Here is a 13,161-nt window from a genome sequence, read left to right as displayed (position 1 = left end):
TTCCTGTGGAGACCTGACCATTTGGGGTAGATTCCTCTTTCAGAAAGGAAATTCAGAAGAAAAACATCCTATTTGGGGCTGAGACAGAAGAGTAGAGCACAGCCCTGGCTTCTCATATGGAAAAAGTTCACAGGGGATGAGCTTTCGAACAAGGCTCTGAAACCCATGATTATGCTAATCCAATAACCTGAGGGCCATGGATGAAATCCTGAATTCATTAAAGTTAGTGACAAAATATCCTCCCCTAGGGACTAGGGGAATGAAGCAACTGGCAATCCATTATTTCAAACTACAAGCTGATTAATGGGGTAATTTTTATACAGATCGAGGTATGTTTTCTGTCTCTTTTTCCCAGACCCAGAAATATATCCTGGACTTGATGTTTCATTCAAACTTCATACAAGAGATGACAGAATCCTGTTTATTAATGTGTTTATTTCTATGAAGCATTGTAGATACAAATTTTAATGGTGTCTGGACTTGCAGGGTCTGTGGCTTCAGAAAGGAAAAGGGTTTATTCTGGAAAGAATTTGGTATGATTTTTCAGAACACCTTTCTTCAAAATATTTGTTAAAGTATAGAATTATGTACTAAATCTTACTGTTGTATGAAAAGGTTTGAAATACTTGAAAAAATTTTTTAGACTGTTTCTGGAATTACAGTAAAACTCAGCTGTCATTGAAGGTATAGCTCTGGAGAAAGAAAAAAGCCTGCAGTATATGATCCTTAAGTGCTCATAAAAGGCTGGAGGGTAATTAAAAATAACATAAGTAAAAGCATATTGCTTTTATAATCTTGTGAAGTCAGTCTCTTGACGTCAGGGTCCTTACATTTGTGCATGCTTCAGGATGCATGTTTTGGGGTAACTGTAACTGTTAATAAATTGAAAGGGGAAGACATTGGTAGAAGAAAACCATTATGGGACATACTGAGGAACCTCCCTTTTTTATTATTCTTTCCCATCTGAAACCAGAAGACAACTTAGCTTAAGGCTAAACTCAGCTGTCCTGATCCAGTCACATTAGTAGGCTTCCCACCAGCTTCTGTTTAACCGTCTTTGTTTTCGCTCTCTTTCTTTCTCTCTCCAGTGTGATAATGACAGGTGCTTATAACAACTTTTTTCGAATGTTTGACCGAAATACAAAGCGGGATGTTACCTTGGAGGCTTCCCGAGAGAGCAGCAAACCACGAGCTATTCTTAAGCCCCGGAGAGTCTGCGTTGGAGGCAAACGGAGGAAAGATGACATCAGTGTTGATAGTTTGGACTTTACTAAGAAGATCTTGCACACAGCATGGCACCCAACTGAGAACATCATTGCTATAGCAGCGACAAACAATCTGTACATATTTCAGGATAAAGTGAACTCAGAAATGCACTAGATTTATCAATATCCCTCTATATTTACAAACCAGCCTTTTGAGAGTTGTAGAAGGATGTGATCTTCACAAAAATTGTGGCTTCTGTGGTGGGATTTGTAGGTTGCATCCTTTCATCCCTCAGCCTGTATCATTATTGGTGGCAAGCCAACTATTTTCCATCACTGCAACAGTATGAGTAAAAGGCACGGCTGCAAATCCAGTACTATGGTCTGTATCGATCCCCCTAAACAAACTGGGATATTTATTCACTTTGGGAACGTTCCTGAGGAGAGCTGAGGCTCCTCAACTCCCATCCATCCTTTCAAGGGTCTCAGTGGTTTGCAGGACTGTGCTGTTCTGGTGCCCTGCCTGCTTTTGCAGCCACAGCATTTACCACATTGTTAGAGCTTTTTGCCTCGATCTCTTGATTGTTTTTTTTTTTTTCCAGTACTGTTTTCCTGTCTGTCAACTAAGCTGAGCCTGTTTGAGAGAATGAATAGCCACATCCCTTTAGAGCATGTGGCACATTGGAGGGGCCTCATGACAGTTATAGCTGGAAGCAGAATCCCTGCTGGTGAAAAGCTGCCCCATCTCACCCATCCCATTCCCTTCTTTACAATGCCCTCTTATTTATTTATTTATTTATCACATTACTTTGTGCTTCACCTTCCCAAGTGAGTAAGTTACAGACTGGTATAGTTACTCAGCCAGTTTATGTTAGGAAGTTTATTCTCCATAGATCTCTTTGCTCTGTTTAAAACAGTAAGTAATGTCTTAATTGTGTGGAGGACTGTTAAAAAACCTGGCATTGCCACTCCAGAGGGACCGTCTGGTCAGACAGAGCCTGGCAGTTAGCACACAAACCCATCCTACCATTTGGGGGTTAGAGTTCTGGAAACCTTGGCTAGAAGTGCTATGAAGGCAACAACCACCTTGAGTGGGAATAAAGTTACATCACTGTAACTGGGTAAAGTCCCTTATTTGTTGATTGCAGAATGGTTATGTTAATCCTGGCCTTTGGGGGTTACAGGCAGTGCCTGGTATCTGTTAACTGTGAAAAGAATGATACTGTGAGAGGCAGCACTGCTCGGTGAATTTTAATGCTTTTAAATGAGTCCACTGATGGGAGACAAAATTATTCCTGGAGAAACACGAAAAATCAAAAAATCCAAACCAAACAAAATCTTCTCCCACATAAATACTGTTAGATCTATCTCAGTTATAAAATGATTAGTGATATAAGTGGAAAAGGAAAATACACACAATGTAGAGCATGCATGAATGATACAGGGATGGTGCAGTGGGCTGGAAGCCCTTCTAATACAGGAAAAGAAAGTTCTGCTGCACCCCCAATAGCTCTGGCAGAAAATTCAGGATCCCAAAGGATTTCTACTCAAACCGTGAATAAAAGAGCACAACTCACATGGCCTGTTAATCTGCCCATATTAAAACTCCTCAGAAAAAAAAAAAAGTCTTTAAGCCATTATGCACTGATTTCTTGGTAAGTGGAGAATGTACTGATGAAGGGATCTGCATGCTTTTATATTTCAGTTTGGGGGGAAGGGTGGGTGAAAATCCGCTTACAAGAAATAAAAAACCAAACTCTACAGCTTTTATATGACATCTCAACACAACACCTGAAATCTGTCTGTTTGAAGTTTTCTACATCAATGCTGTATATTTTGTGTGTAGAAGCACAAACGCATGTGCACCAGTTTCCAGCCACACTAAACACATATGGTATGAAATGTGTAGGGTAATTCTGAAGGGAACAAAGAATGTTTGTTTATAAAATACTGTGTGCTGTAGTGGGCATGGACAGTATATGTACATACTTATTCTAATGAAATTTAACAAAATTGCCTTTTCCTTTTTTTTTTTTCCTTGTAAAAAGGTTTAAGAATGTGGTAAATTGTATAGAAAACTTGTTAATGCCAAACTACTGCTTCAAGGGTGTCATACAATTTCTTTGACTTTTGGCCCCCTCCATTAACCTTTGCAGCTCAAAAAGAAAAAAAATTGCTGTCAGCTCATATTGGCATTTACAGCTAGAGATACTGTAAAACATATATTTAGCTTTTAACAGTCTGAAGTAAGAGTCTATAGATAACTTATTATAAAGCAGATCTTAATGCAACGATTTTTTGTTTTTCATTTGAAGTACCTTACTCTGTTACAGCTTTGGGTACCAAAAAGAACATGTTAAAATTAAATAAAGAAATATATCTTTGGAGCTTTATAAAACTAATTAAATACCCAACCAAAATACCATTAAGTGATTATAGAGGAAATAAATAGAAACCTTTCAAAGACCAGTATTCCGTTCCTGTCTTTGACATCACTGCTACAGATTGGTTTCCTGGTTTCTTGAATGTATGGAAAGTTAACATCGTCATTGTGAACGTTTCCAACTTTCTTTCTCTTTTTAGTTTGAGCTTTCAGTGGCGTAGAGTAAGTGATGGTAAAGTTGGTAAATCTGATTGTTTTGAAAGCTGTTGTTCATGGCTGCATTTTTTGTGTTGCACAAATTAGCTAATTGTTGTTGAATAAAAATATAAATATGTTAATACCAGCTTTTTCAATAAAACTACAACCAAAAAAAGGCATAAATAGATGACTTCAAGGCACAGCTTATTTTTAAGCTAGGCAAGAAAGAGTTGTTTAGCTCTTTTTATGAAGAAAGAAGAGTTGGGGATCAGCACTTAGAGGACAAGCTACTGTGGGAACCTCAAGTGTTGTGGCAGGTAGAGAAGTAAACACAGTGCCAGGAGTTGGATCAGGGGTGTAGCACGATGGAGAGTGTGCACAACTGGAGATACACTCTGGGCTCAGTCCTTGGGCCAGCTGCTTCTTCTGGTCATAGCCCAAGCTAGACTTTAGGAGACTTGAGTCTCAGTCTCCTACAGATGGAATAAGACAGGTGTGCAATGTGGATTGACACACAAAATCACAGGGTAAGAAATTGGCATTAATGTCATCACTGGCCAGGTTGGAGACCTTCCAGCACAGCGGATTGTGGGGGCAGGTCTGGGGTGTGTCGAGGCCTGGCCTCCCAGATGAGACAGATACTGGCCCAAGTGACAAACCAGACTGCTACCAGCAGAGCAGCATCCCACTTCCCCCCCCACACTCTTTGCACAGGGTAAAATAAAACAAAATAATTAAGTAAAAAGACAAATGCTGGCTTGGCACACACCCCTAAAGCTAGGAAAGCATTCCCTTCCCGGCCCAAGCTGATGCCTGGGCCTCCCTGGTGGTCATGATGCTTGCCCCAGATCTGGGGCGGCTCTCTGGACTCTCAGTCCAAGGCAGCTGACCCTGCCTGCCTGTCCTGCACGGTGCTCTGGGAGTGTAAACCCGCTCACCATCAGTACACATGGGTTAGACACTGAGAGGCTGAGGCCATTTTCTGGATGCAGACCAGAATAAATTTGCTTCAGCTGTTACATGAGGCAAGTGTGTGGCTTTGCACAGCTCTCCCAGAGCTTAGATGATAATTTTTTTGCCCTTTTTTGGGAAGACACAGTCAATCCCACTCATTTAGATGGACAAATATGACTAGGCACTGAAGAGAGAAATCTGAGATGAAAATCAACACATCAAGCAATACACTATTTACTTTTCCAGGTTCCCTTTTCATCCCCAAATACCCAGTAGGAGCAGAAGCCAGATGGCTGACTCTCATGCTTTTGAAATTTTCACACGCATACTTAGTAGCTGCATACAGCAGTTTAACCCTCTGTGGTCTGGGGGGAGATACTGGCACAAGCCACCTGCTCTGGTTTGCAGCCAGCATGTCGTCTTGCTTTCAGGCAGAGTTAAGTCCTTTGGAGCCTTCAGTTGGAGCCTTTGGTTGACCCTGATGAGAGGACAAGTATAAGGATTGTTTGCCCTTATATCCATTTTTTAGTAACCTTATTATCATCAATTTTCTCCCACTCCCAATAGGAACTCTTTTCCATTTGCAGTCTTCTCAGCAAATTGTATTACATCTAAAATTAGAGCATGAATTCACTTACCTTGCTCATGTAGCAGAATCAGGATTACTGGAGTGGGCCTAATTTTGTAGGGACAGAGAGTGTTTCTTAGGCTTTGTGAAGCCATGGAACAGTCTGGATATTCTGTAGAGGCCAGTTCACTCTGCATTCTGGAAGGTTTGCTCTCAGAGATCACCATGAAAAAAGCATTTCTTAGTAATGAAACTTTCTTTTCCTTCTCACTGTCTTTGGATGAGGATCAAACTTTTACTCATGTAAAAGTGAGCACAACTCTTTAGGCAGTTGTAGATCCTGAATCTGGCCCATGATACAAAGCATGTTTACTGAGTAAACTTTTAGCTCGGTTCCCTCAGCTATATAAGCTGCCATGAATATGGATCGGCCAGGCGAGGTTCACTTATTACTTGTCTTGCCATTTGCCAAGTGGAGACCCTCAATTAGCAGGACAAGATCCTTAAACCAACAATTCCATTAAGCAATTATTTTAATTACCACAGTGAAGCTATACATTCTTTTTATGACATGGCTGCTAAAATGAATAAACTATACAACAGTGACTCTATCAAAGTATGCAGGGTGGTTTTCTGGACAGCCACTTCTTGATTTAAAACTAGTACTAATCATACGTGTATGTCTCGTGCAAAAGCCTGGTCCAAGATGTTTAAACGGGTTCTCAAGCAGAATAAATATAGGGCCAAGTTCTTCAGCTGGCACTAGGTTACATGAATATGGCAATGTGCCTGTGCTCTAGGGAGAGGAGCACTTAGCTCAGAGAACTCCAGAAACCCCATCACTTTCTGTGGCTTCATCTTAATTTATTGAATAGGAGGAACAGAATAACTTCTGGGGGAAAAAACCTCACTACGAATTATAAAAAGTAAGTAATTGAAATTGGAATTAAGGTGTCAGATTGGGAGAAAAGGAGTTTGATATTCCTTCATTCTTTACCTGTAACATAAATGCTACCCAAGCAAGACACCAGAGTGAGAGCCAACTGTCGATAACTTGAGCCAGTACCTCAGCCTTAGCAGGTTCTTGCTTTCATTTCTCCTTGGCAAGGCTTGAACACCCCCAACAGTCCTGCCAGGTGCTCTAGACCAGGCTCCTTCTCACTTCAGTGGGAAGATGCAGAAAGAAGCAGAGGTTTCCCTCAGATAGGAGAGATGCTGGCATTGCAGTCTGTTTGCAATACAGAAAACAATGATCACAGTAAATTTATGCACATCTTTGACTGTCTTGTGGAAGAGATGGGGAGGAGAACATTGTTCGTTCAATTATCGTCCCCTGACATCTCTGCTAACACCTCTCTGAGATGAACAGCTGCACTCTGTTTCTCTCAGCTATTGATCTGCAAACCCAGATAGATGTTGCTGCATCAATTGCACTCTGTCAACATGTTCAAAATATTCTCTTCAACCTTTGCAGGTAAAGACTTATTTTAGAATGAAATGAGAGATAAGCTGCGCTATTTTATACCGCCTTCCTCCACACATTTTTTAAGGCTTCCTTTTAAAATATTTGGTTATTTTGAGCTGCTATTGTAATATTGCTAATGAATGTTGAGGAATCTAGTGCTACTTTTAAATCTGTATCTCCTAATCACTTTGTAGAGCTGCAAGAAATCTCTTCCTTGTACAGGTTAAACCCAAGGTGCTGTCAAACCTGTCCCAAAACTAGTTTCTCCTGAGATCCAATCTTCATTACAAAAGAGCAGAGATGATTCTTTCTTGGGAAGGACAATTGAAGCCTGAAGCTATCCAAGGCAGGGGACAGAAAGATTTCCCTTGCTTCCTCTACAGAGTCTTATTCCACACCCCACCCCTAGACTGTTGTGCTGCCTGTTTTTCCTGTGTTACCTTTCCTTCCACCACATCCTATCACTTTCCATGTTTTCCCTTCAGGCTTTTTCTTGGGCCACACCCAGTGTCCAGAATCTGGTAAAACCCCCAGGGACTCCCACCACTGGACCAAGCACAGCCACCTCAGCTAGCCACAGGAGCAGTTTCTTATCGGCACAAGGTTAAGGGCCCTGTCACCTCCCTCTCTCCTGAGCTGTCAGAGAGGAAAGCTCTATTTGCCAATATACTATATTTCAAGTGGAAGATCCACAGAATTGGAGAGATTGTTTCTTAGCAACCACCAATGCATTAAGAAAGGGGTTTAACTGTTTAAACCTTCAATTATAAAATCCAGTACAAAGAGGTAACTGTCATGTACAGGACACAAAGCCCTTCCCATGATTCCAGGGACGTGGCTGCCTTATGCACATCCACCTGCCAAAGGCACCCAGAGTTAACTTTTCTCCCTTTCCAGCATACACAAGAGGGTGCTGTCATGGCCCACACCCATATCGTTTGCTCTCTTGCAGGAAGTGAAGTGGAGAAAAGACATCTTTTTGCAGAGAAACCCTGAGGGTTTGTATATTGGTCTCATCCCCATGGGACCAAAGCGAGATCTTCAGGAGTTTCCCAGGGAAATAAAGAGGTTCCACAATGAAAACCCAGAGTGAAATAGGCACTGTGATCAGGAAGTAGGGCTGTGAGCACTTGACATGAGGTGGCATTATGTATCTATTCCCTGGTTTGTACAGCTTAGTATTCCCATCTTTTTCCTTACAGCATAGCACCTTAATTATCAATCTTCAGATACACCTTTCCCTTAGTTCTCTTATTCCAAAGATTTGTGCCAGGTACAGACTGGAACCAGGCCTCTCTCTGCTTTATGTGGACACCACACACAACAGATGTTGGGAGGTTTTCTTACCATGACTGCAGCAAACCTGGCTTTCATTTTTGACCTGACAAAGTTACAACAAAAACAATAGGGCTTCTATAAAAGTTAGTTTAGAGAAATCACCATTTTCTGTCTCAAAAACTTTGTGTCTTGCCAGTATTTAGTGCACATTGTATTCCATTCTACATTGTTCTCAATGAACTGATCCAAGTTGTGTGATTGCACCTGGCAACAGCAGGACAAACCCCATTGTACTGCTAATGGAGCTACAAGGGATGTTGTTAATCCCTCCAAAGGGAGCTGCCTGAGAGGAACACACAGTAGAAGCAGTGCAGAGTCCTTCATCCACAGGTTGGAAGTTTTCTGCACAGAAGGGTAGGACTTAACCCATAACCACAATCCATAACCAGCCTCTGAGGGGAGAAGGAGAACATCTGGCACTGCAAAGGCAGGTGTTTGTACAACCCACAAACTTAATGGGACAGGAAAGCTGGCAGCCCTTGTCTTTCTTGCTTTTGCTTCATAGATGCACTATTCTGGAGAAACTTAATTTGATAAATAAAACCAGACAGAAATCATGCCAGGACAACTACCAGTCCCAAAGAGTGCCCATGCTGTGTGAGGACTGTGATATAAGGCACATGCATGTACTCAGTGTATCCATCTTCACTTAAAGACTATGTATGTCTAAGCTGCAAGACAGAATTACTGCCCTGAGCTAGAGAAACTTCAGGCTATAGGATTGAAACACTCCATGGAGATTCACTTTTTAAACAACGATTAAAGATCAATTGAACTAGAAGCAGCATTAGGAGAGATTTATGAATCATCCATTTATAACTCTAGGAAAGCATCTTCTCTAAAGAGAAAACTGCAAAATCCATTTATTGCAAATCCATTTGCTGGGCTCATCATCTGTCTGCACCACGGGCTGCCTTTGGTGAGGAAGTTGGTAAATTCCTGCCAGTATGTGCTTTGAACAAAATTTAGCACCAAAAAACCCCAAAACAAAACACCATCAACTTGTTTTGCATTGCATTGTTTGGATTAAATATGTTTTGATCTTGAAGGGTTTCTCATAAAAAAGAGGGTTCTTAGAGTATTCAGACGGTGATATCCATCCTGACCTTCAGATGGCAGCTTTGGCTTTGATTGTAGATAAATTCTTGATCAGAATTTGGTTTGTAGACTACTTCCAAAGCATCTAAGCCCTATTAAAATAACATTTCCATTACCTAATTAATTGTTTGAAGCTATTTTCAGTGATTATTTATTGAAGTTATAGTTTGTCACCTGAGGCAACAGCATGGCTTGTTGTCGTGGAAACATCTCTGCTGTCACCAGCGATGAATAGGGAGGGAGGAACAGGAGAGAAACTACAGAAGAGATGCTTTGTTGAAATGCCTCACCCTTTAAAGTGAAGAAATTATTTCAGATAAAGACAGGCCATGCTGAGACTAACACACAGTGATTCCTGGGATATTATGGGGTCTGTGGGCTTGGTTCAAGCCCTTTCTGATTTAGTGTGACACAGCTCCTGCTGTCAAGCACTGCTGTCTCCCATGGTTAACAGCAACATTTGCAGGTCTCCTTCTGATGCCAAACTTGCTATTATTGCAGAAAAATCCTGCCATCTTCAAAAGTAGAACAAAAACTCTCTAACAACCTGCTGCCATTTTTCTATTTGATTTGTAAAAGATGAAAAATCAGTATTTCAGGGTTTCCCTTATTGGCCTTTACCTGGTGCGTGATCTTGCCACAACCTTTTTGCGTTCCCCAAATACTTCTTAATCATAGTGCATGGTTATCTCAAGCAAGAGTTGCAGTTAGAATTTCCCTTAAAGCAGCATGGCTTCTGCCTAAGTTTTAATTAAACTCTGCCACGGATTTTCTCTGTTATTTTCTCTGTTCTTTTATTGTTCAGATAACAGAGAGTTAATAAAAAGGTTAAAGCTATATTAAGCCCTGATTATTATTATTTTTTGCATCTAAGAGATGAAGACACAGGAGAAAATAGGGTTTCCACCATCAGGACCATCAGGACTGTGTGTTGTCACCGCTCACATTACTACAGAATCAGACAATGCAGATTGTCACTGACAGGTTTATTGTATAAGATCTTAGAGACAGGAACCCTCTTAAAATCTGCTGAGCTGCAAAGTAGCCGGACTGCACTTTTTACAACTTTCCCATGTTTCATATGCTGTTCGTTTATCACTGTGCAGTATTTTATCACAGGGAAAAATAGATTTTTCCCTCCTCCCTTTTCATATTCTTGGATTGTAGACACACTCCACAGTGATGTCTTGTCTTGAAATTCGTTTAACGTTTCTTGTAACTGGCAGGGAATTGGCTTTACAAATGGTTATCTATTTTTCATAAAAGGTTTTTTTTCTATCTGCATTTCCTCTCCGAAAATGAGTAAAACCAGACCCTGATTCTTTTGTTCGTTGGCAATGCCCTCTGGAGACAGCAGCAGAGGGAAGGAAGCGCAGCGTGAGCCTGGAGTGCCATCTCATGGCACAGAAGCAAAGCGCGCAGGTGAGGTCTCTGCCAGACAGGGGACACCTACCCCCTGCCAAACTGGAGAACGGACGGTTTTCTTGCAAAAAGTACTGAATAGATAAACAAGGACAGAGAGGCTCCAGACACAAATGTGCTCTCTCTGGAGGTTAACGAGCCCTGTCTAATTGCCAGGCAGGGCCCCTGTGTGAGGACATGATCTGCTGGACACCCCAGCACTGGATTTTCTGACTTTTTAAAGAACATATTGAAGAAGTATAACTCATCAACAGTTGGGTGATGTACTGCAATGCTTTTGACATCCAACAACAAACTGCAGATGAGAACAAAATCTCTGCCAATAATTAGGACTGGAAATGTCTTAATTAATGAATTGTTAATTACCTTTGTACATCATTCACTGACGTCTCTGTAAAGCCAAGGCAGATGTCACTAACACTGACTAATCCAGTCTCATAACAAACAAAATGCCAACCAAAATGAAGCTACAAACTTGGCTATGAAATGAAGGGATTTTAAGTGAAGGTTAGTTTTTAGCCCATAAAGAGCACTTTTTCTTAAAACTTAATTTGTTTTTTTCTAGAATGTACACTAACATGTAATTACAGGATTCAAGAACAGGGTTAAGAGAAATATCACCTGTCATAAGAGTGGGAATAAAATCAGATGCAGTGGCAACATCACAGGAACTCAACTGGAAATACAGCAGCTGTAGCATGAGCTGTGGAGCTGCCGCCCTGTGCTTCGGCCAGAGCAACACAGGATCCAAGGGAAGTGTTTTGTGGTGGAAGATAGAGTACACCCCCCAGACTCCAGAGCTGGCACAGCAAGAGCTCACAGTGGGGTCTACATCTCCATGTGGAGCAAATTGCCAGAACTCAAACAAAAGCCTTTCTCCCTGGCTGTGGTGTTGTGAGCCTCATGCTGCCTGAGGTAGAACTGGTCTAGAGGCAGAGGCTGCTTTATATTTATCCTTGGAACAGCAATAGATGCGCAATCTAATGCCAACACAGAAATTTTACAAATAGGTGAATTATATCATCACAAAGGTTAAAACCTCTACTTCACACTTACATTAGGACACAGGATACCAGATTTTAAGATGACAACATTCTGACTACCGTATACCCACACAACTTATGTGCAAATCTACTTTCAGTTATTCTTTGTAAAGTGTAATCGTTTAAGTTCCCCACCTGTCCAAGTCGACTTTGCAGTCTGACCTCATAAGCAGATGCACCTAAAAGCTGCAAAAAATCCTACATGACACTAGTGTCACTGCGAAATAGGAACTTCCCAAGGGCAACCCATCACACCATTCTCTCTGCTTTCATATTATATTTCTCCGATTGCAAAGTGTGTGTTTGTTTTTCAGCCACACTCTTTCTAGCTTCTTTCTGTGTTGTGCATGGACTAAACAGTTTTGGAGGCATGGATACTTCTATGTCACAAATCTACAACATCTATACTGCTCAAGCAATAAAGGTAAGTACTGAGGGGAGTATAACCTCAGACACTGCAGAACAATCCTAAATTGACACTCCATCTATACTGCATGTGGAACAAGCCAGGCTGTGTTGGGGAAACTCAAGCCATCTCAGAGTTTCCTCTCCAAATGGCCCCTGAAAAGAAAAACAACCTGATGCACATCATCTAGAGAGTACCAGGAAGATACAAGCACCTTAAAAAAGACGATGTGATTAGAACAAAAGTTGTAACAGAAAAGTTTTGCCAGAATTGAGACCCCTCCACTGCCTGGGACCAGAAATGGCCCATGTAGACCCCCATCTTCTGCACACAGGACAACTAGAGTCAAAGATCTCCAGGTGGTACAATACAGCCCAGCCCGGGAGTCTGTGATCCCCTGGGAAACCCAGCACCACTAAAGCACTTTGCTGGGACATATGTCTTTTGATGGCACAGAAGGAGTGGGATTGCTGCTGTGAAGTTGAGTCTCAGTGCTGAAAAGGCATCATGTACAGCCACAGCGAAGGGACAGCAGCTTCTGCTCCAGACAACAAAGAGCTCCTGTTGGCAATGGACCCAGGATAAGAGACATCGGCACCCCGTGGCACTGGAGTGGGCACCTCTGCATGTGACTTGGCCTGATTTCTGTTACTGGTGACATGTGGGAAAGTTCAAAACTGATGGAATGCAGCCTCCCTTTGTAAATCCATCCCCATCCCACTGAAGAATCCACAAACCTTTAGGTATACCAATTTCTTTCTCTGGAAAAATAGGGCAAAACTCTTTGCATTTTTGCCTACTGCAAGATGCTGTTAGTCATTACAGAGTGGGTTCCTAAGTTATTCAGAATTTCTATGTGTTTTGTTGTTTTTCTGTGCTTATGGAAGAATGTACCAGTTTGGAGAACAAGCAGTACTTTTTCATGCTACTCTGAAGATGAAATTCAAATAATGAATACTTATTCTAAATTCTGTATATTCTAAATGCTAAAGCTGAGCTTACAGAAAAACAGCTGAACCTAATTTGGATGTGTCAATAGCCATGTAATATCCTCCTCTTCCTCTTTAGTTAATGAATACTA

The 13,161-nt window shown here is 41.4% G+C and overlaps 1 protein-coding gene across 6 annotated transcripts in view; it reads left to right on the top strand.

Annotated features, from left to right (window-relative positions):
- PPP2R2C (protein phosphatase 2 regulatory subunit Bgamma) overlaps positions 1-3,971 on the top strand; it is a 148,804-nt gene extending 144,833 nt beyond the window's left edge. For all 6 annotated transcript variants that reach the window (XM_017824554.1, XM_017824549.1, XM_017824548.1 and 3 more), the window contains one exon: positions 1,089-3,971. In XM_017824554.1, coding sequence (XP_017680043.1) covers positions 1,089-1,380 — 292 coding nt within the window. In that variant the 3' untranslated portion in view covers positions 1,381-3,971. The remainder of the gene's footprint in view (positions 1-1,088) is intronic.
- The last annotated feature ends 9,190 nt before the right edge of the window (positions 3,972-13,161 follow it).

The sequence above is a fragment of the Lepidothrix coronata genome, unplaced genomic scaffold (genome assembly GCF_001604755.1).
Source record: "Lepidothrix coronata isolate B3197 unplaced genomic scaffold, Lepidothrix_coronata-1.0 Scaffold111, whole genome shotgun sequence".
Taxonomy (NCBI): Eukaryota; Metazoa; Chordata; class Aves; order Passeriformes; family Pipridae; genus Lepidothrix; species Lepidothrix coronata.
The sequence above is the reverse complement of the archived record's forward strand: the minus strand, read 5'-3'. Positions and strand labels throughout refer to the sequence as shown.